Source organism: Schistocerca serialis, chromosome 3 (genome assembly GCF_023864345.2).
Source record: "Schistocerca serialis cubense isolate TAMUIC-IGC-003099 chromosome 3, iqSchSeri2.2, whole genome shotgun sequence".
In the NCBI taxonomy this organism is placed as follows: Eukaryota; Metazoa; Arthropoda; class Insecta; order Orthoptera; family Acrididae; genus Schistocerca; species Schistocerca serialis.
In genome coordinates, this window is record NC_064640.1 from 521,984,247 (window position 1) to 522,011,627 (window position 27,381).

Sequence of the window (27,381 nt, forward strand, 5' to 3'; positions counted from 1 at the left end):
TGACTTTGCTTTTTTGTGATCTTCTCCTGTGTTTGTATACACATTTACTCTAAATCATGCCGTTAAAAAAAGTACATAAATTGTAATTTGGTGGGTCGTGAGTTATTGTACGGTCGAAGAATGCAGCAGAGGAGAAGATAAGTGTGTTACTGTTGGACTACTTCTTATCTAGTTTAAATTTGCACTTGTGTTGCCTCACTAGTGCAGAAATATTTTGTTGTGCCTCATTGAATAGCTTGTCTTTGTACTCTGGTAGTTGTCTTCATTTTTGTGCATGTACTCTAATAACTTCATTCTGTTAAAGATATAATCATTATTCATTACCTATGATGTATACCATCATATGAGAAAAAAATAAAAAATTCAGTTGTGCTTTCAAAAATCTGTAGACATTCTAACTAAATGTTTCAAATTTTATTCTGTCTGGAGGCAATTTGGTAGGTAATCGTTCTCTTAGGTTACTCTTTGTTAGTCAACATTTCCATGTTTGTATAGAAGTTTCTGTTTATGAATGCAGAAAAGCAAGGAAGAATTTGATCAGTCGGCTAGGAAGCTCTTAACGTCAGATCAAGTGCACCTACACAATGCATTTATTATTACCTTGATCACAAAATGTCACCGCCTTTCTCCGCATCCACCTTCTATCTATGAAAATTCAGGCCGTGGCCGTGGAGGAAAGGGCCGCCGTCGCAACCGTGCTGAACGTGGTGGTTTTGAAGTAAGTTATGTTCATAAACTCACTATTTAATTTCTACAGAGCAGCACTGCGTGCAACTAATGCTTTGATACAAATATCATGGTTTTTTTTTTTGGGTTTGCTTGCATGCCTTGGCGTCCTCTTGTGCTGTTATTGTAACTCTGTTTATGTTATTCTTCTCTTAATTTTCTGTTTCCTTGCCTATCATGTTTATAAGGCCATAATTTTGATTTTTGTGGGGCACTGGTGACATCTGTGTATCTACATTTTAGCTCCATTTTCTTTAAGGTAGTTTAAATTCGGTATCATGAAATTAATTTTTCTGTGAAGACATCAGTTGCAGTGTGCTGTCTGATATTAATAATTCTGATAAAATTTTCAGGTACAGTCAATAGAAATATGCCTAAACAAATATTTTCAGTTAATATATCTGGATTTTTTTGTACTCAAATGTTTTATTCGTAGAAAGTGAAAGCCAGTAGTTTAACATATTTGACAGCACTACAGTACATCCAAAAATGTTGTAGTGTTACTTAATTGTATTCTTCACTAAGTACTTATATACCAGTAGGGACAGGAAAATGTTGCATAACAATAATGCAATCAGTAACAATAAATTGGTGGTATAACTATTATTTCTGTTAAAGGATAAAAATAGTTTGAAGAGTGCTTCATTATTGTGGGGAAAAGGAATTTTTGGTGGGGAAGCCAATAAACTATTGAAAATTATGAAGGGACAGACACTTTTGGCAGAGGTGAAAAAACAAGAAAATGCACTGGGTTGCACCTTCAAACTAGGCTGACAACTCCAGTGACCACATATCCATGCAAGTCTGAGTTCACAGCCCTAGGGTTTTGTTTCAGTCATAGGATGTTAATGATGAACTGTGTTAATGCTAACATGATAGTGAGTCTGATATGTGTACCCGGAGTGTCATGTCTCACCTACGTAGATGTTCCGAAGGATACAAATCTCTTCATAAGTTAGTGGAAAAGCAACTTTCCATGCCAGGAGGAAATGTGGACATTGTCAAAAGTCTTATGTTGTACTGAATGTTTTGTGTTCATATGTAGACTCCAGGGAACTGTTACCGCACTGTAGTGAAGTGCTGGTGGATTGGTGGCATAATTTCTCAGAAGAGAGCTTTTAAGTTATGACATGGCTCTATTTTGAAAAACTTTCGACAGAGTATGGTTGCAGAGTTACTTTTCTTCTTTAATTGACTAGCTTTAGTGAGTTTAACATAAGTAATTTTTTCAGTGATGTATATAAATGTGGTCTGTGATGTTAGTAGATGTATAAATTGGTAGATATTTGTTTTCAACATAACTGTGAAACAGAACGAAGTAAGACAAAAATAAGTAATATAATGTACTTCAAAAATAAACCACCAAAAATTAAAACATTGGAAAAATAACACAAAATTACCAGAAAATAACCAAATTTGACAAAAAGCCACTGAAATTGGCCTTAAAATAAAATGATTTTTTCCAATCTCTCCATAGTAGATGTAAAAGCACTTGCAATAAATTCTATAAAAGAACTTGTTCACAATTTAGTCTCTGCAGTAGAGCAAACTTAATATGCCATACAGCTGTTGTTTGCGCTTTTGTAAATTGTTCGAAAAAATTCCAAGATCAATAGCTACTGTGTTTCACAAAAAGCCAAGGAGGCACAAGTACCATGATAATACGTCTACTAAAATGAGTACTAATAATTATTTTTATACATGCTATCCGTGTTTTCTTTTTTTTTTCATGATTTTTCTTTCTGCCACTTAATACAAATCATTTATTTGCAGATCAATTATTTGTCAAACTAATACACTGTTTTGTTGCAAGGTGCAATGGGATTTAATGAAAAAGCAGAGTATTCTGGTGGTTGTAGACCTTTATCACAGAACAGAGCAGAAGAATAATTTCAAGTCTGCTTCTGACATAATTGATCACATGAAGGGTAAGGTCCATTGATGAACCCAAGAAACACTTTGATGGGGTCCCTATTCTGTGAATGTGCTGTGCTATGAAATATGGATTTTGCATTTAATTGTGAACTGTGGGTTAATGTTAGTAAGTGTTCATAAAGATGAACAGAATGACAGTGTCTGCTTCATGTGAGGCTTGGGCAGTGATTCAGTTTGAAGGTGGAAGTATGAGAGCATCTGCGATCTAATTGGCAAGGTTCATGTGGGTATTTTAAGTGACCGGGCAAACAAGTGAAAGATGTTCTAAAATTCTTGATAATATTCACCCATAACACAATAATCATTGGATGGGGTCGGTTCCCTCATTCTTCTCAACCCTGATCTGGCCTGGCTTTGACTTCACTCTGTATCCAGAATAATTCCTTACTGGTAATGTTCCTCATATAATGTGAAATTGATAGTGACCCACTGATTTATCATCACAGGTAGCAACAGTTTATGATGAGGCATAAAGAAGCTGCTGCAATGAAGGTCTTAGCTATGGAGGCAATTATGTAGAAAAGTATCAAAATTACATACTTGAGTTTACAGCAGATACCACATGAGGAATGCTGCTGCTTCAGAACTACAGTTTGATCATGCTCCAATATTCTGATTGAACAGTGGAGCATTGCTCAAGTATTGAAACTCCAGGTGTCATAAGTGTTTGGTACCAAACTCCCCTTGGATGCAAGTAGCAGTAATGATAGTCCAGTGTCTCAGCATTGCATTTGCTGGAATCTGTTTCACAGCAGCTATTGGTAGAATGGAAGTTGGTTAGTTACAGCATGAAGAATCAGATTCTTCTGGGATGTCCTAAAGTGTATTTTAATTATTGTAGACTCACTTTCAAACAGTGTGAACTATTCAGAGGTCAAAGCAAAGTTAGCTGTAAGCAGCTACACATAAAAGGAGAGGTCCCCAGTAATGTAATAGACTTTTTGAAACCAACTATCCCAGGTATCACACCTTGTTGCCATTCACCCTGGTGGGCCTTCGTTTGTGAGTAATTGATGAAAAAACAAAAAACGAAACAAAAATTTAAGGATTTTGCTTGATGCTCATTAGCTTTAAAAGAATACAGATGTATGGATTGGTTTAGTAATGTAAGGGCCTTGTATGCAGAATGTTGTGGTTACGAATCTCATTAAGTGCTCAACATTTTCTTATTTTTAAATCTTTATTAAAATGATTTTGATCATTATTTTTATGTACTTAATTGGTTTAAATGTAATTTTTTATTTCTGTTCCTTTGTCACATTTTAATCACCATATTAACTTTTTTATTTGTTCTCATTTTTTCTTTATATTGTTTTTTTCCACTCAGAATTTTTGTGAATATGAATTTCATTATATTCATTTATCTTTTATAATATTTAAACATTTGAAATGCTGATCTGTCAGTTGAGAAACAAAAGACAAAATAATGGATTTCTATTGACTGTGCAGTAGTGTCAAAAATGTACTTTTTGTGAAAAGGTGGTAATTGCCGTAAAAACGTTTTAAAGCATGAATTCCTATTTCACTATGGACACAGTATAGCAGATGAAGATTTAAAAAAGAAAGGATTATAAGTAAAATAAAAGTCAAGCAAAATGAGGAAGAGATATAATATATGCAATAACATAGATGAAAAGGTAGGATGATAAACTGAAGGAAATTAAATCAAAATTAATACATAAAATTAATTACAGTCATGTGAAGAAAGTTTCCAAGTGGAAAAAGAATGATAAGAAAACTGAGAGCAAATGAAAAAGTTAATATGATGATTAAAATGTGGCAAAGGAGTAGAAACAATAACTGTGTATATTTAAACCAATTAATTGAATAAAAATACTGATCAAAGTCCTTATAATACAAATTAAAAAAAAAAAAATGTAGCACTTGATATTTGAACTCACAATCTTCTGCATGTGAGGCACTTACCTTATCCATTAAGCTACACAGCCAGCCTATGACCAGTCTCATAGACATCAGTACTTTTTCAAAGCTAACGAGCATCATGCAAAATTCCACAATTTTTTCTGTCAATTACTCACAAATGAGGGCCCACCAAGGAGTGTGGCTGCTGGCTGTGATACTTGGGATCTTAATATACATCACTGTATAGGTAGTTTCAAAAAGTCGATTCCATCACTGGGGACCTCTCCGTGTTAGATAGAATCGTTACTTGTTTGCCCACAGTCTGTCAGAATGAGTGGCATAATGTTGATTGACTGCAGTGACCTGTCCAAGCAGCTACAGGTTGGTGAACATCAACCAAAATTTTCTGCAGTCGTCTTCATGAATGTGAGCTTTTTCCTTGTGTGCTCATGGGGTATCTTTCATTGCCAAGAAGTTACATGAGTATCTGAAGGCATTGGAAGAGGGAAAATCATTAATGGGATCAAGCTGAATAAAAGTGCATTTCATCCTGTGTTGAGAAGTACTTTAATGCAGTGCCTTGACGTCATTTGCTTTCACATCTGAAGAGAGTGATAATGTGTAATGAATCCATATTTGTGTACGAAACATCCCAGTAATGTGGTTGTGGAAGACATTGTGGCCATAGGCATGTGCACATCATATGAAATTACTTTTTGGTGACTCAAAGGTACAGGGAGAACACCCCGTATTCTGGTACTGCTAATGAGCTTTTTGTTTATATGGACTACAGTGTTTGTTAGTGTAGAACTGAATCTGTTGATGAGCTGCTGCAAGGTGAGGCCATCACTCATATATCATGACCATTGTGCTTTCCAGTCTTCACTTATATTCAACAGTTTGGAGATTTGCGTGGCTAACAGATTGCAGTTAGGGCAACACCTCCCATGACTAGACTCATGAAAGTTTTGTTTAAATTACAATGTGTCAGATTATGCAAAAGTGACGGGGGAACAATATCAGTGAGTTTTTGTCATTCTGCTTCAGTTTTCAGAGGCATTCAAGTCCATAGAGGAGACACTGCAGACCAGATAACTCAATGTGAAACACCATATCAACACAAGAGATCATCCTCTCATCAGTTTGTCAGTCAACACATTTAAAGTGTGTTTCCAGCTGAATGATGAATAATTAAGAAGCATGTGGAAAAGCTGCTGTGATTCACCACCATTCAGCTATCAGGGAGTCCTTGATCCTCCTCAGTGGTCCTCGTAGAGCAGGAAGATGGCTCAAGGTGTTTCTCCAGTGATTACTGGCAAATGAATACAATCACCAAAGAGAGTATATATTCACTGCCATGAATTGATGATGCCTTTGATTGCCTCAAGGGAATGAAGCATTTCTGCACTATGGATATGCAGATTGGTTATTGATATGTTGAAGTTGACAAAATTGATGGGAAAAGACTGCTTCCATAACATCTCATTACCTTCATAGTATCTGATAACCTCCTTAAGTTCAAAGTTATACTGTTTGCAGCAACCTTTGAATGCATGGTGGACAACCTACTGTACCATCTTTGTTGCCTGGGTGCCATTGATGTTTCCTCATAAACATTTAAAGACCATTTAAACTACATGGCACAGGTCCGAATCTGAGAAAGTGTTTCTTTGTTGCCCAGGAAGTAAATGGAAACGAGACATCCCAATGCAGGAGAAGTAATGGCCATAAGAGGCTTCTTTGGCAAGTGCTCCTGCTACACATGCTTCATGAAGGATTTTAGCTGCAAGGCAGAGCCACTACAAAAACTACTCCAGAGAGACACCAAATATTCTTTAAATGAGGAGCCAGAAAGGTCTAGGTCTTTCTGTATCTATAAAGTGATGGTGACATCTTCACCGGCTGAAGTTAATTTTTGACAAGAATTCTAAAACATAACTACTGCTGATGATAGTGCTTAAGGGATAGGTGCATTTCTAATCAAAATCCAGGAAGATGCTGGAAGAATGATAGCTTAGATCTTGAGAGTACTCTCCAATTCTGAGAAGAAGTACTCCGTGATTGAGAGAGTCCGCTGCAGTTGTTCAGGCAATCAGTGAGTTCTGAAGCTATTTATATGGCAGACCATTATTTACTATTGCAACTGATCACCGTTCTTTATGCTGGCTGGCCAACCTGAAGCGTCCATCAGGTCAATCTTAAAAATGGACACCGAAGCTTGAGTGTACGATGTCACGGTAGTATAAAGAAATGGACGCAAGCACAGGGACATTAATTGCCTTTCATGGATCTGTGGGAGAAACGTTACATTTTTGGAAATATCACAGTCATTGATGCAGTAATAAACACTGCAGCCCAGCAAATGGAAAAATTAAGTATTACAATTGACCTAGAGGTCTTAGAGAAGGCTGTGAAAGGAGAATTCAAATTAATAGATAGCACATTGTATAGAAGGAATTATGGCCCAGTGGGATGGGAATGGTTTTTCATCATCCCTAGTCATTCATGGCCTATCATACTGAATTAGTCCAATTGCTCTGAAGGCTGACCATTGGGGATTTATGAAGGCTCTTGGTAGAATTAGAAACAGTTATTGTTTGCCAGGCCTCACTTACCTGTTAGACATTATGTAAGCCATTGTCTGTAAAGCCAGTGATAGAAGCACCTGCCTCAGATTCCTGCAGGACAACTAGTACCGGTTCATCCTGCAGCTGCTGCATCTCACCTGATTGACATGGACCTCTTGGGGAAGTTTCTTAAGTTGACAGAGTTGAAGGACTATCTAGTAGCATGCTGACTGCATCACCTGTTATGCTGTCACCAAAGTTGTACTGACTGCTGATGCTCTGGAAATTGCTATATTTTTTTGTAGCATGCAGCTCTACATGTAATGACCTCTAATCACAGAAAATTATTTCAGTCAATTCTTGAGTTTCTCCTGGCGTATTTGATAGTCAAAATATCCACGGGTGTGCTGCCGGTCTATAGTGTCCAACGGGCACAATATTTCGGCGATCATACATGTCGCAATCATAGCGTACGGATCTCCGTGCCGGCACGTTCACAGGAGCTCAGTCCGTCAGTTCACCTGATGATGGCGACATGTATGATCGCCGAAATATTGTGCCCGTTGGACACTATAGACCGGCAGCACACCCGTGGATATTTTGACTATTTCAGTCAAGCCCGTTGTCAATAGTAATTTCACAATGCAACAACATCTACAGGTTGATAACCAGGTACTGGACAAATGGCCTCACAGAATGTTTTAGTAAGATGTTGGCAGATATGTTTCTGATGTCTGTTGATGTCAAACAGAGAGACTGTGATGCAAAACTGCCTATTGTGACATTCACATGCAGTGCAGCGGAGCAAGAAACTATAAGTTTCACACTGTTTCCTTGATCCACGGTTAGTGGACTGGAACTATAATGGATACTTTGTGTCTGTTTCAACCAGATGATCCTGAGAATGGTAATGTCAAACAACTCACTAAAAAAACAACACAGCTGGGATGCATAAGGCCAACCACTGACTTAAAAGCTACAATCCAGCAGTGCAGGAGATCAGGCCATAAGAACATTTATAAAAGCATACTTTGGCTCATAGCAAATCCTACATTGTTTGTCAGATGTCACAAAGTCGAGGATGATGATTCTACATTGAGGAGGCAAATGTGCAGAGTAGTTGTTATATCCTTTGAATGGAACCCTATTCTATTCTTGAGGTGCAGATTGACCATAGGAACTTCTGTTATGAGGAACATTAAAATCTGTCTGAGGCTCCTAATGTTTTGAGAGAAGTAACTCCGTTAGAATTTCACAGTGATCATCAGGACAACACATCCAGAATCTGCAGATCCACCAGTGCTGCCATACGAAGAATCACTGATTGTATCCAGAGTCACAAATGAACTGCAGGTCACTGTTTTGCAGGGAGGTGGAGCAGTTATAACTGCTTCAAAAAGAATACTTCTGTTCTACAGCAATTGTGAAGGACAGTGTATTCATTAGTTAAAGAAGTAATGTTATGCAGTAGCCAGTAGCAACTAAACAATGCTGTTAAATCTGAGGTGAGACCTCCAGAATTATATCATACAAATCTAAAAACTCTCATTGTGAGAATTCCAGATGATAACTAATAGCTAGAGAATCCCTTTGTTTGATAAGCTTATAATACTTTCACTATAATTGTTCCACATTTTAGTGTGTACCATTACCAACAACATTTTGCTTTGCACCTTAATTTGCATTTTTTACTTCTGGCTTTATCAGTTCTTTAGCTTCCCCTGTATAATCTGATAGCTTTTGGCTACTTCATTTGTCAGTTTATGTATGGCTTAAAGTTTGCTGATCATGCTAATAAGGTTCCGTGGGACCATGTAGGATAACTGCACAATGAAACAAGCAAAATTATCTATGATTTTTTATAGTGAATATTTTTAAAGATTTTCCAAATTTTCATTGCTATGAAGCTCCTTAGCTCTAGTGTGAGCAAGCTCTCCTGGTCTGTGTGGCACTCTCAGTTTGCAGAATGGTACAGAATGTAAATATATACAAACTCAAGTCTTTAATTTTCATCATTTTTAAGAGCAGCTAAAATTGTAGGGGATCAACTGGCTGGAACATACTTTTCCTCTCCTTCCAATGTATTTATGACTGTAATTGTTGTCAGAAATGCTCTAAGCTATCTTGTAAAGCTGAATACAGAGAGCAGTTTTCAGTTTAACTTGATAAACATCTAGGATGAAGGAAGTACTGTTTCTGTAGTTACTTTCTTCAGTAATCACTTAGCACTATTAGAAAATCATTGGAAAACTTGCTCAAGGCTGTAACTGAATGAGAGTGCAGTACAATTACACCAGTATGTAGTGTCAGGCCTATGGCAGAAATGCACCAATCTTTTATCTTATTCCATGTTTACAATATTTCCCCCTCATGCTTTGTTTAACTTGTACTGTTGAATTCAATATTACATTATAATTTTTCCCCTCTCTCCACCCACTCCTGTCCATTTTTGGCTAAATGAACCAAAGCATATATTCATTATTTATGTATGTGCATCAGACTTAGTTGTTTTCACCTACCTGATTGTGTTGAAGGTAGACACATGTTTGTCAGTTCAAGCTTGTGGTAATGTAAATGCCTAGCCCTGTTTTTGTGTGTATGCCATTTTGGATTTACTCTCCATTTTCCCTTGATTGGACTGCAAGTTTGTCTTCAACCACTATTTTCTTACCACCTCTCCATTTTGTCTTTTTTCAGTAATCATTACATATAGAAAACTGTTGTTTTTTATGATATTATAGAATCTTGCTTTATTTTGGTTATTGTGACACAATCTTCACTCCTATGTACGTACATTTGTGCTACTAATTTTTCACATGAAAAATCAATAAAGTATTTGGAAGTTTACCAAAAAGTGTGCATGTCGTAGTGCTGCTCTGAGTGACTGCTGGTGGCTGGTGATGAGTTCACATTGACTATTGGTGTAACTGTAAATATTTGTTTAGGTATGTTTTCAGGTAGGACAACTAAGTCAAAGTTTTGAGTTCATGTATAGATATATGCAATTTCTAAATTTAAAGTTGGTTCATATATGATGTTAAATAAAGTGAACTCTTTCAGCCTGTGGACGTTTTTGACTACATGCTTCCTATGCAACAAATACCGTCACATGCGCAACAGGATGCTGTTCGACTTCTGGCCCAGGAAAGGTTTCTGCCAGATTTTCCATTTATGTATAGTCGGACTATGCTTGGTGCATGGGAGCATGGTCTTGAAGGGGCAGAGGATGGTGCTGTAAAGCTTATTATGTCAGCAGTGTTGGTAAGAACTTCAGCGTTGTGTCATATGACAATTAAGTTTAAAATGCAGACTAGTTTAATTCAGTGAAAAAAATTATGAAGAGACTGATAAATGCTACTGAAGGAAGGAACTATTGTGTGGAGGATCTTGGTTACCCTCCTGTTGCGGAGTCTTTCTTTGTAAAGATTTTGCAGTAAAGAAAATTTGCAAGCTAGCATGTTATTTTTTTGTGTGCCGGAGGCATATGCCAACTGTTTTGTTGCCAGAAATACAGGAAATTGTAAGCTTCTACAATGAATGTTTGCTTAGGATCGTGCCAACTAACTTTCTTTGTTGTTCTGCTCTAATAAAATGCAAACTAACTGAAAGCAATGCACATCCTTCCTTTGCCACATATGTAACAGAGTGGTTGTACAGTGATTAGAAGACTTCCAAAAAATTGTCATTTCAAACTGAAATCTGCCATATTCTCACAGTATGTCAAATTTCTTGGATCATTACAAATCTTGGCCTTTTTATGCTTATTGTGATCTTTGAAATATGGAACGTCCTCTTCTTTTGTGAATAGGTGAATGCAAAACATTTGCCGTTCTGTTTTCAGCAGAAATTGAGATATGCAGTGATTTCTGTTATGAGCACACATTGTCATACAGTGAAAACTAAATGCCAGAGTGGTACAATTTAAGCTGCATGCATTGAATGCAATTTAATTTTCAATTCATGCTATCTCTTTAGGAAAGTTCATTGAAGTCTGGAACAGCAATACAAGAATTATTTCTTGTGTATTGAGAAACATAGTGAGACTTGCCTTTTCTCTAAATTTTGTCAGCCATAGAATTTTAGTCAAGAGAATGTGATCGCACCCAATGCACAGTTATATATATATATATTTTTTTTTGAATTGTACACACCACAGCCGCACATTGAACTACATATGGTGTGTATGTTTATATCTGTGCTACTTGTTGAGGGTTATTCCTCTCCTCTCATCTTCAAGTGGTTATCTGGTATTTTTATTTATTTATTTTGTTCCAAGCAAACACTTTTGACTGGAATGTTATTTCCTATCCTGTGCATTTTGCAATGATTGAGAGGGTTTGATGCATTTTTCCAGTATGGGGGCAAATTTTATAGGAGTACATTACTTCATTCACAACATAGTGACAAGACATAATACCTCGACAGTCTTCAACTATCACTATTCATGAGATAGCAACAACAATACAGAGAAGGAAATAATCTGTACTATGAAGATTGCAAGTTAACAGTGTCAGGATATGCTCTTCCTTCATGTACTGTGATATTGGTGAATTGTAATAATATTGAGTCTCTTCTCTCAACATAACTGCAGCCACTATCAGGGAATCCCAGCCCCCAGTTTACACAGTGACGTGAATGTGCTGCCAATCTTCCATGCCCCGCAAGGTGAGACATGCGGATCTCACTGCTGTGGAGAGACTTTGTAGATGCACTGTACAACAGAAAATTCTTGTGGTATGACATGCTTGGAAATAAAAGAAGATTGTTCAGAAATCAAGAGACATAAATAGAAGAGAAATATATAAATGCAATGAAAATTACCAGGAGCCATCTAGATCGAGAGGCAGTGTAAGTCAAACCAGAACCAAAAGCCAGTTCAGAGAATCAGGTAGATATTAAGTTTGTTACGGAACCTTGTGATGCCTGTAATAAATATGAAAAAGATTATGTAAAGATTGTTTTGAAAGAGGAGTATCCAGAATCTAAAAATGAAGTTGTAGTGATTGAGATTAAATGCGAGGATAAATCAGAAAGTGTTGATGTTGAAACCAAGGAAGAAAGGGGGATTGGACACCATCAGAATGAATCCATGCTGTGACTAGCTCTGAGTTTTGTGAATACTTGGATGATCAAATATTTTCTATGCCAAATCCAAAACAAGCTCTCAGTTACATACAGACGTGTGGATCTACATCTGCGTCTACATGGATACCCTGCCAATCACACTTAAGTGCCTGGCAGAGAGTTCATCAACATAGCATAGCTTCACATAATTGAAGGTGTTTTATAGTATAAAACAAATCACACCATAGTCATTCCAAATTTGGGGAATGGGCCAAATCCGTTTCTTGAATATTATTCGGTTTGCGAGCTTATCATTTAGTTTACATGATGAAAGATTACAAAGCTACCAACAGCGTAGGCTGGACAGTTTGTGGACTACAAAGAATCTTCTCATTTAGTCAGTGTGTAGTTTTCATAATAACAACACTTCAAATAAGCGTGGCTGTTTATATAAAAGAGGATGATTTTAAATTCAGATCAGAACACCGATGAAACAATGGTTGATTTAGGATAGAATAATCGTATATTCTCAAATGTATATAAACTACAAAACAGTTTTACTGGTCAACACCCAAAGATAGATTTCCAGAGGAAGTTTTTGCAAAGCATTTAACCTGATATATTAAGAAACATTCTTGGGAAGCCTTACTGAAATTTTGATATACACTCAAATAGACTGTATGAGGAACATGTAAATGGTATTAGGAATTTGTAATTGATTCTAGACCACACTCTGTCCCATGGAAAACAAAGAAGTCTTTGTTAAAGTAAGAAGTTAAGTTATGTGGAAATGAGGTAAAATGATATTTGGGGTAAATGAATTGTGTCTTCATTTTTCAAGTATTGTAGATTTCATATACTTTGTCATGTTTAGTTTCATTTTTACCCAACCACTATAATTTCTCGCAGGTTGGGATCTGCTTTTATTATTTCCTGTTTTATGATAGCTATATATTATTCTTGAAGTATGAAAGTTATGGTAGAATATAAATAATTTAGAAGTAAAGAAGACCACTCATCAAATAGTAGAAGCGTTGAGTCGTCGAGAGACAGGCTCGAGAGAAAGAAAATGTCATAGGTTTTGGAATCAATACTTTCTGGAGCTAGAGCGTGCACACGTACGCATGCACACACATATTTTTACTTTAATGTTGGATTTGGTCATTTCTTTTTTATACAGCAGAAATGAATTTAAACCATGTATTCACACTCAGTTTTCCACACAATGCCTACAAGCACCAAACTCCCTAAGGAAAGTGGAAGGAAAGTACATTGCTTTATAAACCAGTGACCTTTTTCTCAGACACACATTGTGACACCTGTTATTTGTTGGAACAACTGCAGGAAATTTATACCTCTTTCAGACAGCTTTTAAAATATCCTGTTTGTATTAGAAGTTGTTGTACCCTAAATATAATATGATACTAGAGTGATGTTTCTTAGTAGTGAGGTTCAGACTTTTGGATTTTCATGGCGTTCCTAAACCACTTCACATGCAAGAATGATTTTTTTGATTAGAACATGGCTGGTTTCCTCTCCAGATGTGTCCATTTAAGCTACTGTTCTTTCTCAAATGATCATGCCATCATTATGACCTTCAGCTATAACCTACTTTCCTTCATTTCTTCCTAAGCAAGACATAATTGAGGTATAAGACCTTCTAGACAGTTACAATTTATGGACTTACAATTTTTGGTGCATACCATACATGTATAACAATACAGTTAACTTCTTGAGGTCGAATTTCGTATCCTGTTGATTCAGTAGTCTTTTTCATGCCTGAATTGGGATTTACATTTATTTGACAGAATATTGGGAGTAATGAGAATAATACTGAATATGCACATTATATCTAATTGAATAATGGGAACTTCTGGGTGGAATATAAATAATGACAGGAGTAAAGATAACTCATTGGTTAATTGATACATTGAGGCTTTTATAGTCACAGCAACAAGACTAAAAACATTGCTAAGCTTTTATATGATGTCTTTCTTTAGAACTAACTTATGCAAAATAAACACACACGTACACCTGAGCAGGTGCAACTCTGTAGCAGGACATATGTCACTTTTTTTTAATTGTTGGCCAACCACTGTCACACTTGGTGTGATTTTAATTCCTTTTGTCTGGTCTCTGTCTGTGTCTTTCTTGTCATCTCCATTGTTTGTTTTTATTCCTTGTGGGGGTTTCAAGTTAATGGACAAAGGGACCAATGGCCCTAGTAGTCTAGTCCTTTCAATCCGACAAACCAACCAACCAACCAGATACGCTCAGTAATGTTCATGACTGGTAGCCAGCAGAAGTGTTTAAAGGCAGAAGAGTGATCCTGGAGTCACTCTGTAGCAATTCTGGATGTGTGGAGTGGTCGTATTGTCCTGCTGGAATTACCCTAGTCTGTTCGAATCACAATGGATGTGAATGGATGCAGGTGATCAGGCAGGATGCTTCCGTACGTGTCACCTGTCAGAGTTCATATCTAGACATATCAGGGGTCCCATATCATTCCAACTGCACACACCCCACACAATTACAGAGCCTCCCCCAGCTTGAACAGTCTCCTGCTGACATGCAGGGTCCATGGATTCATGAGGTTGTCTCCATATCCCCACACGTCCATCTGCTTGATGCAATTTGAAACGAGACTCATCTGACCAGGCAACATGTTTCCAGTCATCGACAGTCCATTGTTGATGTTGATGGGCCCAGGCGAGGCATAATGCTTTGTGTTGTGGAGTCATCAAGGGTACTCGAGTGGGCCTTCGGCTCCAAAAGCCCATATTGATGATGTTTTGTTGAATGGTTGGCATGCTGACACTTGTTGATGGCCCAGCATTGAAATGTGCAGCTATTTGCATAAGGGCTACACTCCTGTCTTGTTGAAAGATTCTCTTCAGTTGTCGTTGGTCCCGTTCCTGCAGGATCTTTTTCCGGCCGCAGCGATGTCGGAGATTTGATGTTTTACCAGATTCCTGATATTCACGGTACATTCATGAAGTGGTCTTATGAGAAAACCCCCACTTTATCACCACCTCAGAAATGCTGTGTCCCATCACTAGTGTGCCGACTATAACACCACGTTGAAACTCTCTCAAATCTTGATAACCTGCCATTGCAGCAGCAGTAACCTATTTAACAACTGTGCCAGACACTTGTTGTCTTACATAGGCATTGTCAACCACAGTGCCATGTTCTGCCTGTTCCTGTCATACTGTATATGATTTAGGGGTAATGGAGACCACTCACTGGATAGCAGGAACATTGAGTTGCTAACAGACACACACAAAGGAGAAAGAAAACTCGCTAAATTTTGGGATCCTGTATTCGAATATACATGTGTATACCAGTTTGTTTGGCACTTCAGTGTAATAAAAACAGGAAACATGTAGTGAATGGAGACAGTTTATTATTGTTAAATACTGTAACCTAAGAATTGAAATCACAGTAAACCCACAGACAAAAATGTCAGTTAATATAGCAATGTCTCATTTGTCAGTTTTGTAATGAGATTGATGAATAATAGCACCAAATCCTCCTTATTCTGTGTGATGTTTACATGCACAGTATGCGTGGATAACATGCCCATTAATGTTCAATTAAATGCTTGATAATGATAAGCATTCATCATATAGGATGTCTCGCAGGGCATGAGATGTCATTTGAACTAAGAAACTCTTCAACATTCTATTATTGTAGACTTTGACCTACCATATTGCAGCAAAATGTGTTTCACAATAAGTTCGGGAATCTCCAAAGTTTCTATGTTGTTAAAATTTTTTATATTATTGTCTTAAGTGAAATTGTTTATGCAAGTAGTTATGTACCCATGTATTGAATACATAATACAGCAGAAGGTGATATCAGTTGGAGAAGTGTCAGAAGCTGCTTACAATGGTGACAATGGTTTCACATTTGTACTGAGATATGGACTTCGAGTGTCACTTAGTACTGAATGCTCTCAAATGATTCTGGTCAGTGAAATGTTGTGAATTTAGAAAACCTAAGTAACCACCTGTGTATCATCAGCACACAATAACACTTTTATATACATGTCCTTGAGAATAGACAGTAACTACTTCTATCCCAATTAATTGCACACTAGTGTAAAAATTCATGAGATAGCATTATTCTAATAATGAAGTGGCACCAGTATTGTACGAAAGGGTAGAAATTATTTCATTTGAACCCATACATTGTAAAGAAAGATGATATTAGAAAGTTAGAATGATCATAGTTATGTATGTTACTATGACATTTAGGAAAGCCTCAAACTTGCAACTGTCCTTGGTCCACAGTATCAGGAGTGTACTGAGATGATATTTTTGAAGGGCTTCTTTCTCCAGGGTGTGGCACAACTGTTGACCATTGCTGCATATTGACAGTGACCATCAAAATAGGAACAGACAAGTGAAACCGTGCCAGACAACATAATTATTTAATGATGGAATTACAAGAACCATGTTGATGAGATACCTGCAGTGGTATTTTTTGTCAGTGCCATATACCTTCAGTAATAGCATGCTGTTGGAACTAGCAGCTGTGTTATTTGTTGAAACACATTATTTGACCTCATGTGACTGTAAAATGTAGCTTGAGTTGCTGATTAAAAATTGTAGTTTATGTGGGCTAATGATATGGTCCGACCATAGTTCTCACCTAGGCACTGTGCAACATGGTGAAGCCACCATTATGATTTGAGGCATATTTTTGTGGTATGGTTTGCATCATTTTATGAAATTGAAACAGTAATTCAATGTAAATGCAGTAATTTGTTTCCAGTCACCATGTAGCCACAGCCACACCTTTGAACATGTAGTGTACACTACCAACAAAATCGTTTTCCAGGAAGATAGTTAACAACTGGTTTTTGAAGAACATTTTGAACAGTGTCGGGAAATAATTTAACCACTGAAGCTACTAGATATGAACTCATTGAAACATACATGATAAAACAATCTATTTTATGCCCCAAATCCTCAGCATGTAGCAGTCACAAAATTGTAGCCCCCATTGCAATGACACTGATAAACATTTGTTCTGGTCACTTCTCTGAAGAGTTTACTTTCTCTGAAATGTTACAGATATGAATAAGCTGTCTTATATGTGGATAATTTCTTCTGCCTTCATAAAGCTGCATGACAGTTTAATTTAGAAATTTGTATGTTAACTTTTACCAGATTTGTAATGTGTTTCTTTAGTCTCATACAGTGCAAAATGACAAGACATAAATTATGATGGGTAACACTGATTCATTGCGATGAGATTTATTGATCTATTTCAGGTAATTTATGTCTGCTGAATATGAAAATAATAATATTTTTGTTGAATTGATTCTACTTTTTGAGAGAAAGGCAATCTGTTTATACTGAAAATTAAGTTATTAAAAAGAAGAGAAAATTTTTTTAACATTTATTTTAAAATTATCAGATGATTTCAAACAAAGTGCTATAAATGATGCAAAGAATAGTAAAATTAATCATAACAGCAAAAACATATCAATAAGAATTAAGAAAAAGTTTTGCCTGGGATTTTCTTTGGTGTTTTTTGTCTGAACATTCTCTCTGCAAGTTCCAGCAGCAGTCTGCCATCATATGGTGATCCCATCGTCCTTTATATCTTTCCTCCATAATCTTGATATCCTGGTGGAAACATTACCCTTGTTCTTTGCTGTAATCGCCCAAGTTGTCAGGAAATTTTATCTAAATGACCGTGCAGAAAATACAACTTGACACTCATATTAGCTCTTACCTGGAAATTCTGGAGCATTTTGTCTACTATTGTGGAATATTCTTCAGTTTTGTGAGTCTCCAAAAGGTTTTTGACAACTGATACAAAGCTTTTCCATGTTTCCAATTCAACTCGAGTCATATGGTTTGCATCATTTTTGTTTGTAAGAGTACGGTTTTGTGGCTGATCAAAAATTCCTGCTATTAACTTTTCTGTACTAAGACCAGGAAATGACTGACAAATATATTTGAAGCAATTACCAATGCTATCTAAAGCTTTAACAAACTGTTTTATAAGCCCAAGTTTAATATGTAGTGGTGGAAGAATGATTTTTTCCCGACTGACCAACTTTTTGTGAATAATGTTATCTTTTCCTATAGTCAGTTTCATTCTTGGCAGCCAGTCGTACCTGCTCCAATGTTTATTTTTCGCATGACTGTCCCACAGGCAAAGAAAACAGAGATATTAATTGCTGACCCAATAAAAAATTCACCATTTTTAAATCTACACACACTGATGTTGATGAAATGAAACTGTCTCTAAAACAAGTTTAACATTTTTATATTCTTCCTTAAAAGTAGTTGAATGTGCTATTGGGATCGAAGCTAATTTATTTCCCTTATGCAGTAACACACATTAAAACTTTCTTTTGAGATATCTAGGAAAAGTCCCCAGTCTTTTGGTTGGGATAATGGAAGACCCACTAAATTTAAAAGCCCAGAAATATACAATATTACTTATCTCATTAAAATATGAAAGAATGTCACACTCTCTAGTTCGACAGGATGTTACTGATACGCCAGGCTGGAGGCAATGTTTTTCTTTTAGTCTTAATGCAAGAAGCTCAGCTGATTTCTTAGATAAATTTAAACCTCAAATCAACTCATTTAGCTTGCTCTGAGAAAAACCTTGCAGTGTACGACTGCATTCTTCGAATTCACTTTTACTCTGACTGTCTACCATTTTGACATAGTCACAGTAATTGACTGATGAGGACATAAATACCAGTAATGGCAAATCTTCACTATGCAAGATTGGCGGCTTAGTGATTGTATGTTTGGGGAAACCCAAGATCACTTTTTGTATCAATTCATACTTTTTACAGTCACAGCACAAAAGTAGCATTCATCAAAGTAGTTTCTTAGCTCTGTCTATGCTGTCAGTATTCCAAATGGAAGCCCCTTTTCATCCTCTGTGACTCCAGTATCGAAGTGACTCCATGCAAGTTTTACAAATGTTGTGCGGGGCCCAGCATTTATCTTGTTCTCCAAGTTGTTTTCCAACATATGCCCGATAACTTTGTTTTACAAATCATTTATATTCCATTGTTTAGCTGTTCTTGACAATATTTACCACATATGTAACAGAAATGGTCAGGATGATTAACACAAGACTTCTGAGAAGAACTTGTACTTTCTGTAACAAAAATGCCCAGACAGCACAGTTGCATGGAGTAACTGATACAGTATCACATATGTAGGAAAATTGTAACAAATGAGTGATGCAAGAAGCTTACCTGCGTATAACCAGTAGATTTGACCAACTGTCAGAGTTGAGTGGAGATGAGCCTCTTGTAGCTGTAGATGTAGGAAACATGCAGCAGTCTTCATCAGTTAGGGAGCCCAAGTCTGCTGCAAATTCTAATAGGAAGAAGAAGGTTCTGCTGTTAGATAGTACACATGCCAGTAGTGTGGGCCATCAGTTGCAGAGAGTGTTGGGGAGTGAGTACCAGGTCACCAGCATTGTGAAGCCTAGTGCAGGGTTGACTCAGGTGACTGTTAACATATGGCAATTATGTATCAATTTTACGAAAGAGGATCAGGTAGTGATTGTGGGTGGAGCTGGGAATAGTCTTGATAGGGACACAGAGTTTGATGTACGTGGTGACCTGGTAAATATAGCTACTCAAACTGGTGGCATTCACATGCACTTTATGCAGCTGTTTCAGTTTCATGATTGACCTCATCTTAATGTTGCTGTTAGGCTTGTTAACGTGGGGCTGGAGAAGGCACTGATGGTGGAGGGCATGGCTCACTTTGCAGTGGTGCCGGTTGAGTCTTTCAATAGATTGGGTTTCACTAGGCATGGCCTGCACCTCAGTGGGTATAGGAAGGGGAGGCTAGCTAAGTTTATAGATGACAGTGAAGTGGGTGGTGGTAGTATCTGTAGTGTTGGCAGAAGAGCCAACACTGTGTTTCTAGAGGAGGCTGAAATGCACGCGTTTAATTACACGCTGACTGGCGTGAGGTCAGGAACAGGACAATATCTTGAGAATTGCAAATAAAGTAAGTAGTTGATATAATACTTACCTTTAATCCACATGTAGAACATCGCTCTTGATGATACATGCTTCATATAATAAATATCAATTGAATATGGCGCCTTGCTAGGTCGTAGCAAATGTAGCTGAAGGCTATGCTAACTATTGTCTTGGCAAATGAGAGCGTATTTGTCAGTGAACCATTGCTATGAACATCGGCTGTACAACTGGGGCGAGTGCTAGTAAGTCTCTCTAGACCTGCCGTGTGGTAGCGCTCGGTCTGCTATCACTGACAGTGGCGACACGTGGGTCCGCCGTACATTAACGGACCGCGGCCGATTTAAAGGCTACCACCTAGCGAGTGTGGTGTCTGGCGGTGACACCACATTCCTCCCCCGCAAATCGGCGAACGGTTGTGTTATAAGGCTTCCGCCCGCCGTGGGGAGGACCCCATGTTGACGTATGCGACGAGGTGGGGAGCCTAACAACAGGCGAGGCTGTGCCTCCCGCACCCGGCCATTCGGTCCGAGGGGAGCTAGGAAACGCCTGAAAACCTAGTCCAGGGTGCACGTCAACATGTGGTGTATGCGCCCGTAGAGAGACAGGAGGGGCCGAAGGGTCGACCTCCATCGTGTCGGGGTAACCGACGGGCGAAGACGACATGTGGTCCGGAGCGGGCAAGAGTTCCATGTCGGAGGACAGCTGGTTACGGGAAGCGATCGGCAGCGCGTGACCCAGGGAGGCGCCTGGCGGTTGCAGCGAAGCGTCCACTGCGGGCGTCGCCGGCGGGAGAATAGGCGGCGGCGGCGCGTCGTCATGGGGCAAAATGGAAGGCAGCGTCGGTAACACCTGGGGATGAGGCGAGCCAGTAGATGGGTCCCCAGGGTGCTGACCGGATGGCATCATCGCTGAAAGCAGACAGGGAGCGGCAGAACCCAGGCGACGACAGAGGCGCAGCTGATTGAGATGCCGACGCACCTCACCAGAGGCCTCCAAAACCAAATACATAGCGCGGCCGAGGCAGCGAAGAATGCGCCCTGCGAGCCAACGCCGTGAACCTCGATAGTTGCGATAATATACAACGTCACCTGGAGCAAAAGCAGGTGTCTGCCGCTGCACAGGAACCTGATGCGGCGGATGCAGCAAAGACATCAAGGTTCGATGAGGACGACCGTGGAGCAACTCAGCCGGCGAGCGACCATCTCGGGACTGAGAGCGATACGAGGACAAGAAGAGCAATAACGCGTCCTCCCGAGAATGTGACTCTTTCAGCTTCAACATCTGTGACTTGAAAGTCCGGACCAATCGTTCAGTGGCACCGTTTGACTGAGGCGAAAACGGCGCGGATGTCAGATGTTGAATACCATTGGCCTTGCAGAATGACTGAAATTCTGTGGACATGAATTGTGGGCCATTGTCGCAAACAATAGTCTGTGGAAGACCTTCAATACAAAAGATAGCGGATAACGCTTGGATGGTGGCAGATGACGTCGTGGCAGACATCCGGACAACAAAAGGAAAATTACTGAAAGAATCAACCACAACCAACCATCGAGCATTCCAAAATGGACCAGCAAAACCTATGTGCAAGCGTTGCCAAGGGGAAGTGGCTTTCGGCCATGCAAAGAATTTCCGTGGTGGTGCGGATTGTTGTTCGGCACACGCCATGCAAGAAGAGCACATTTTCGTAATCGCAGCATCGATTCCGAACCAAGTATAGTGCTGACGAGCAAGTTGTTTCGTGCGCACCATACCCCAATGTCCTTGGTGGAGAAGCCGTAAGACAGAGGACTGTAACGAACGTGGGACCACGACCCTGGACTGATCATTATCAGAACGCAACAGCAAAACACCACGTCGAACAAAAAGTCTCTCCTTGTGACCAAAAAATCGGCGAACCAACGGATCCTCGATCCGTGACTGCGACAAGGGCCATTGCGTAGCAACAAAACGCAAAACGGTAGCAAGGACAGGGTCAGCAGCTGTGGCTGTAGCTGTTGTTGTTGTTGTTGTTGTTGTGGTCTTCAGTCCTGAGACTGGTTTGATGCAGCTCTCCATGCTCTGTAGCTATACGATGAAAATCAATCGGAAACGATTTGACCAAGTCATCGGTTTCCGAATCAATGAACATGCAAGCAAGTTCGGAAGAATCGAATGCTCTCCTCAGCAACAGGCAAACGGGACAATGCATCGGCGTTTCCGTGCTTAACAGTGGACCGATACAAGATATCGTAGCGGTACTGCGAGAGGAAAATAGACCAGTGAATGAATTTCTGCGTTGTACGTGGAGGTACAGGCTTGTTCGGATGAAAAATCGATGTCAAAGGTTTGTGGTCTGTGATAATGGTAAAGTGACGACCAAACAAGAAATCGTGAAACTTAGTAACACCAAATACGAGAGCCAAGGCTTCTTTCTTTATCTGTGAATAATTTCTTTGCGCAGACGAGAGCAATTTGGACGCAAAGGCAATAGGGCGATCATGCGAGCCATCTTTGTGCGCAAGCACAGCACCGATCCCGAAATCCGATGCATCTACCATCAACAAAAGGGGTTTCTGGGGATCGAATGGCATAAGGCAAGTATTTGAAAGCAACGCCGATTGCAACTGGCGAAAGGCGCGTTCGCATTCCGTCGTCCAGATGAATGGAACATCTTTACGGTGTAAGCGATGAAGTGGAGCTGAAATGGAAGAGGCATGGGGAATATATCGGTTGTAATAATTAATTTTACCCAGCACACTCTGTAGCTGCTTCAAATTCTGCGGCGAAGGCAAGTCTTGTATGGCACGGAGGTGCTCGGGACTGAGATGTATGCCTTGGGCATTGATTACATGTCCCAAATATGGTAAGTCACGATCAAAAAACACACATTTGTCCTTCCACAAGCAAAGACAATTTTGTCGCAAGACCTGAAATAATGTTCGGAGGTTGGCTAAATGTTCTTCTTCCGTCTTTCCGGAGACCACAATATCGTCCAGATAGTTTGCTGCAGTAGGGACCGAGGCACAAACAGTTTGCAGATATTGCTGAAACAATGCAGGGGTGGATGCACACCCGAATGGCAGTCTTTTGAATCGGTACAAACCAAGATGCGTGTTAACCACCAAGACGCGCTGGGATTCGTCGTCCACTGGTAGTTGCAAGTACGCATCTGCTAGGTCCAATTTCGAAAAATATGTACCCGGGCACAGTTTGTCAAAAAGATTGTCCGGGCGGGGTAAAGGAAAAGTCGCAATCACTAGTTGTGGATTCACTGTAGCTTTGAAGTCCACACAAAGTCTCAGTTTTCCGGAAGGTTTCGGCAAAATTACTAAGGGTGATGCCCAGAGAGAAGCCTGCACACGTTCAATCACACCTTGTGATTCCAAATCGTTTAACGTTCTTGCGACCTCATCACGCAATGCGTGGGGAACATTGCGCGCTCGGAAAAATTTCGGTTGCGCGTTTACTGTCAGTTCCAAATGTGCTTTATAGTTCTTAGCGCAACCAAGGCCCAGTGCAAAAATGTCTGCAAATTCTTCACATAGACTAGAAACACTGTCTGAAGGCACAGTCTGGCTCACTGATAGGACCTGATTTACTATAGACAAGTTAAACAACTGAAATAAATCTAAACCAAACAGGTTCACTGCAGAAGAAGAACGAAGAACGTAAAATGACACAAGTTTTGTTTGTCCCTTGTATATTGCAAGAAGGCTGCACTGTCCTAACACAGGGATATTCTGACCGGAATAACTATTTAATTTAACATTTGCGGCACGCAACGGAGCTGTGCCCAGTTGTTTGTACGTGTCGTGATTTATTAGTGAAACTGCAGCTCCGGTATCGAGCTGGAATGGGATCCCGTTGCCATGAATGTCCAAGTCTACAAAATTTTATTGTCCTGCTGACGACAAGAGCGACTGTCTCGTGCAACGTGAACAGACACTGGTACAGAAGCACTTGCGACTTGACGGGATTTCCGGCGACGTCGACGCACACTATTTGTGGGACGAACACAGTCACTGTTAGAGAGAGTGGCACTGGGCGGAGTGGAATGAACTGCATGAATTTCCATGGGCGATGGTTCACGAACTTGAGTATTCTTGGTTCGATTCCGATTCCAGCGCGAAACAAAGGGCCTGGAATGGTTGGGAGTGTCTGTTCTGAGCTTTTTCTGGCAAACACTCTGAACATGTCCCTTTTTATTACAGAAAAAGCAAATAGCTTGGCGTGACGGGCAGTTCTCACGTGAATGTCTAGTAGCACACCGCGGGCATGATTTTAGCACTGCATTTGCCTGCTTACGCGGCACACATGGCTGCGCGGACGGGCACGAGGGCTGTTGACTGTTCCGTGCAGCTCGCCTGGTGGGCCGGTTAACGTGACACACGGCTGGTGAAGTTTCAAATGATTCCTGAGCAAAGATAAGTGTGTCTAGCCTATCCAATATGTCTATCACTTGTTGAAGGGAGGGATTGACTAGTTTCAAAATTTGCTCCCGTATACGAACATCAGAAACGTTCTGTGCAATTGCATCACACACCATAGTATCTGAATAAGGGAGTCCACATTCACACTCAAAAGCACAATCCCTAGTAAGGCCTTGCAAAGTTGCAACCCACTCCCGATTAGTTTGACCGGCCATACGTTTGGTACGAAAGAACGTATACTGTTTGGCAACTACATTGACTGATTCCTTGAAATACGCATCTAATGCAGACAAAATTTCTTCGTAGAACAGAGTTGCTACATCGCGGCGGGGAAATAATTTCACTATCACACGGTACGTCTGCACCCCTACACATACCAATAAGTGAGGCTGCCGCTCGTTACCTTGAATTCTGTAGGCGGCGAGATGGAATCCAAATTGGGGTGACCACTCCGTCCATCACTTTCCATCGCCGCATCAAACGGACGAAAAGGTGGTGCAACTGCGTGTTGTGTCTGCGGTAGCGGTGGAGCGGCGGCCGCCGCATCGTTTTGCATTGCACGTTGACCCTGGACGAGCTGTCCAAGGGCATCCAATAACGCCTGCGTCTCCTGATTCGGCAAGCGATAAAATTCGGACAGTACATCTTGAGATTGTGGCGAAGCCATGACAAGTAAATGAGAGCAATACAACCGTTAAATCTTCGTCGCCAATTTGTAGTGTTGGCAGAAGAGCCAACACTGTGTTTCTAGAGGAGGCCGAAATGCACGCGTTTAATTACACGCTGACTGGTGTGAGGTCTGGAACAGGACAATATCTTGAGAATTGCAAATAAAGTAAGTAGTTGATATAATACTTAACTTTAATCCACAATTGTAGAACATCACTCTTGATGATACATGCTTCATATAATAAATATCAATTGAATACGGCGCCTTGCTAGGTCGTAGCAAATGTAGCTGAAGGCTATGCTAACTATTGTCTTGGCAAATGAGAGCGTATTTGTCAGTGAACCATTGCTATGAACGTCAGCTGTACAACTGGGGCGAGTGCTAGTAAGTCTCTCTAGACCTGCCGTGTGGTGGCACTCGGTCTGCTATCACTGACAGTGGCGACACACGGGTCCGCCGTATACTAACGGACCGCGGCCGATTTAAAGGCTACCACCTAGCAAGTGTGGTGTCTGGCGGTGACACCACAGTATCACTCAGGGGAAAACTCCTGTAGTTGTTTGTTTTAGATCTGCACCTTTTTTAGACTGAAGTCAGCTGATAGGTATCCCTGCTGAAAGGAAGTCCCTGTAACAGAAGAATCACCTTCAGAGGTGGTCAGGTATCCAAGTAGTGAAGGAATTAGCATATTCCATCAAAATATAAGAGGTATTAGAGATAAAGTTAGTGAACTGCTTATAGATGTTTACTCTGACATTATTGGTGTATTGGAGCATCACTTAAATAAATTGACAATTCAGAAGCGTCCTTTACCAGGATACAGATCAACTGGCTGTTTTTTAAGGAATTCCGTGCAGAGTGGGGGAGTGGCCATGTATGTAAAAAACAGTATTCCATTTCAGTCCATATCACTGCACTGCAATGAACAGCTATTTGAATGGCGTACAGGGGCAGTTGAATTTAGTGAAACTAAACTTCTAATTGTTGTTTATGGATCTCCTAACTTCAGAGCATTTCTGCTCAAGCTGGAGAGGGTTCTTGGTTTACTTTATAAGAAGTACCAAAAATTAGTTGTATGTGGTGACTTCTATATTAACTTTATATGTGATTATGAAAGAAAAAGTATGTTGGAAGATTTCCTAAATTCATGTGATCCGATGTAGACTGGTGTGTTTTTCCAACCAGGATGCAGGGGAACAGTAGCACAGCCATAGACAGTATTTTTATTCATTCTCCATTACTAGATGGGCATTTGGTTAGTAAAAGGGTGAATGGCATTTCAGACCATGATGCAAGAATTTTAACACTAAAAGGTTTTTGTACTCAAACAAATGTCTCATGTAATGCCAACTATGTAGGAAAGCTAATCCAATGGCAATAGAGGGTTTCTTAAACTTTGTTAAGGAACGAGAACATCAGGATGTTTATGCTGCCAGTAACATAGATGACAAATATAATGCTTTCCTTAACACATTTCTCATGCTGTTTGAGAGTTGCTTTCCATTAGAGCTTTCTAAACAGGGTACTAGCAGTAAAAGGCAGCCTGGGTGGCTGACTAGTGGTATAAGTATATCATGTAGAGTAAAGTGGGTATTATATCAAAATGTTAGAAGTAGTCATAATCACGCTACAGTAGCCCATTACAAATATTATTGTAAGGTGCTGAAAAATGTTATTAAGAAGGCAAAGAGTATGTGGTATGCAAATAGAATAGCTAATTCACAGGATAAAATTAAAACCATATTGTTAGTTGTGACGCAAGTGTCTGGTCAGCAGCACAAGGTTGACAGTATAGAGTCAGTTCATACTAAAGATATTTCTGTTACTGATAAGTCAGATATATGTACAGTATTTAACAATCACTTTCTGTGCATTGCTGGTGAATTGAATAAAAACTTAGTTTATACAGGTAATCACATAACTGTCTTGGGAAATGCCTTTCCGAGATTGGTGTCTGAAATACTCCTCCATGATACAGACAAGGGGGAGATTGAGTCAATAATTAAATCACTGAAGAGTAAGGACTCTCATGGATATGCTGAAGTGCCTAGCTGAATATTAAAGTACTGTGCTGCGTATGTTAGCCATGTACTTAGCCATATTTGTAAATTTTTCCATTAAGAATGGTCAGTTTCCTGTATGATTAAAGTACTTAGT

The 27,381-nt window shown here is 39.5% G+C and overlaps 1 protein-coding gene across 3 annotated transcripts in view; it reads left to right on the top strand.

Moving 5' to 3' along the window:
• LOC126470398 (transcriptional adapter 1-like) overlaps window positions 1-27,381 on the top strand; it is a 178,391-nt gene that overhangs the window by 64,449 nt on the left and 86,561 nt on the right. For 2 of the 3 annotated variants that reach the window (XM_050098242.1, XM_050098241.1), the window contains 2 exons: window positions 518-718; window positions 10,152-10,352. In XM_050098242.1, the coding sequence (XP_049954199.1) occupies window positions 518-718; window positions 10,152-10,352 (402 nt within the window). The remainder of the gene's footprint in view (window positions 1-517; window positions 719-10,151; window positions 10,353-27,381) is intronic. The other variant, XM_050098243.1, reaches the window with a different exon arrangement.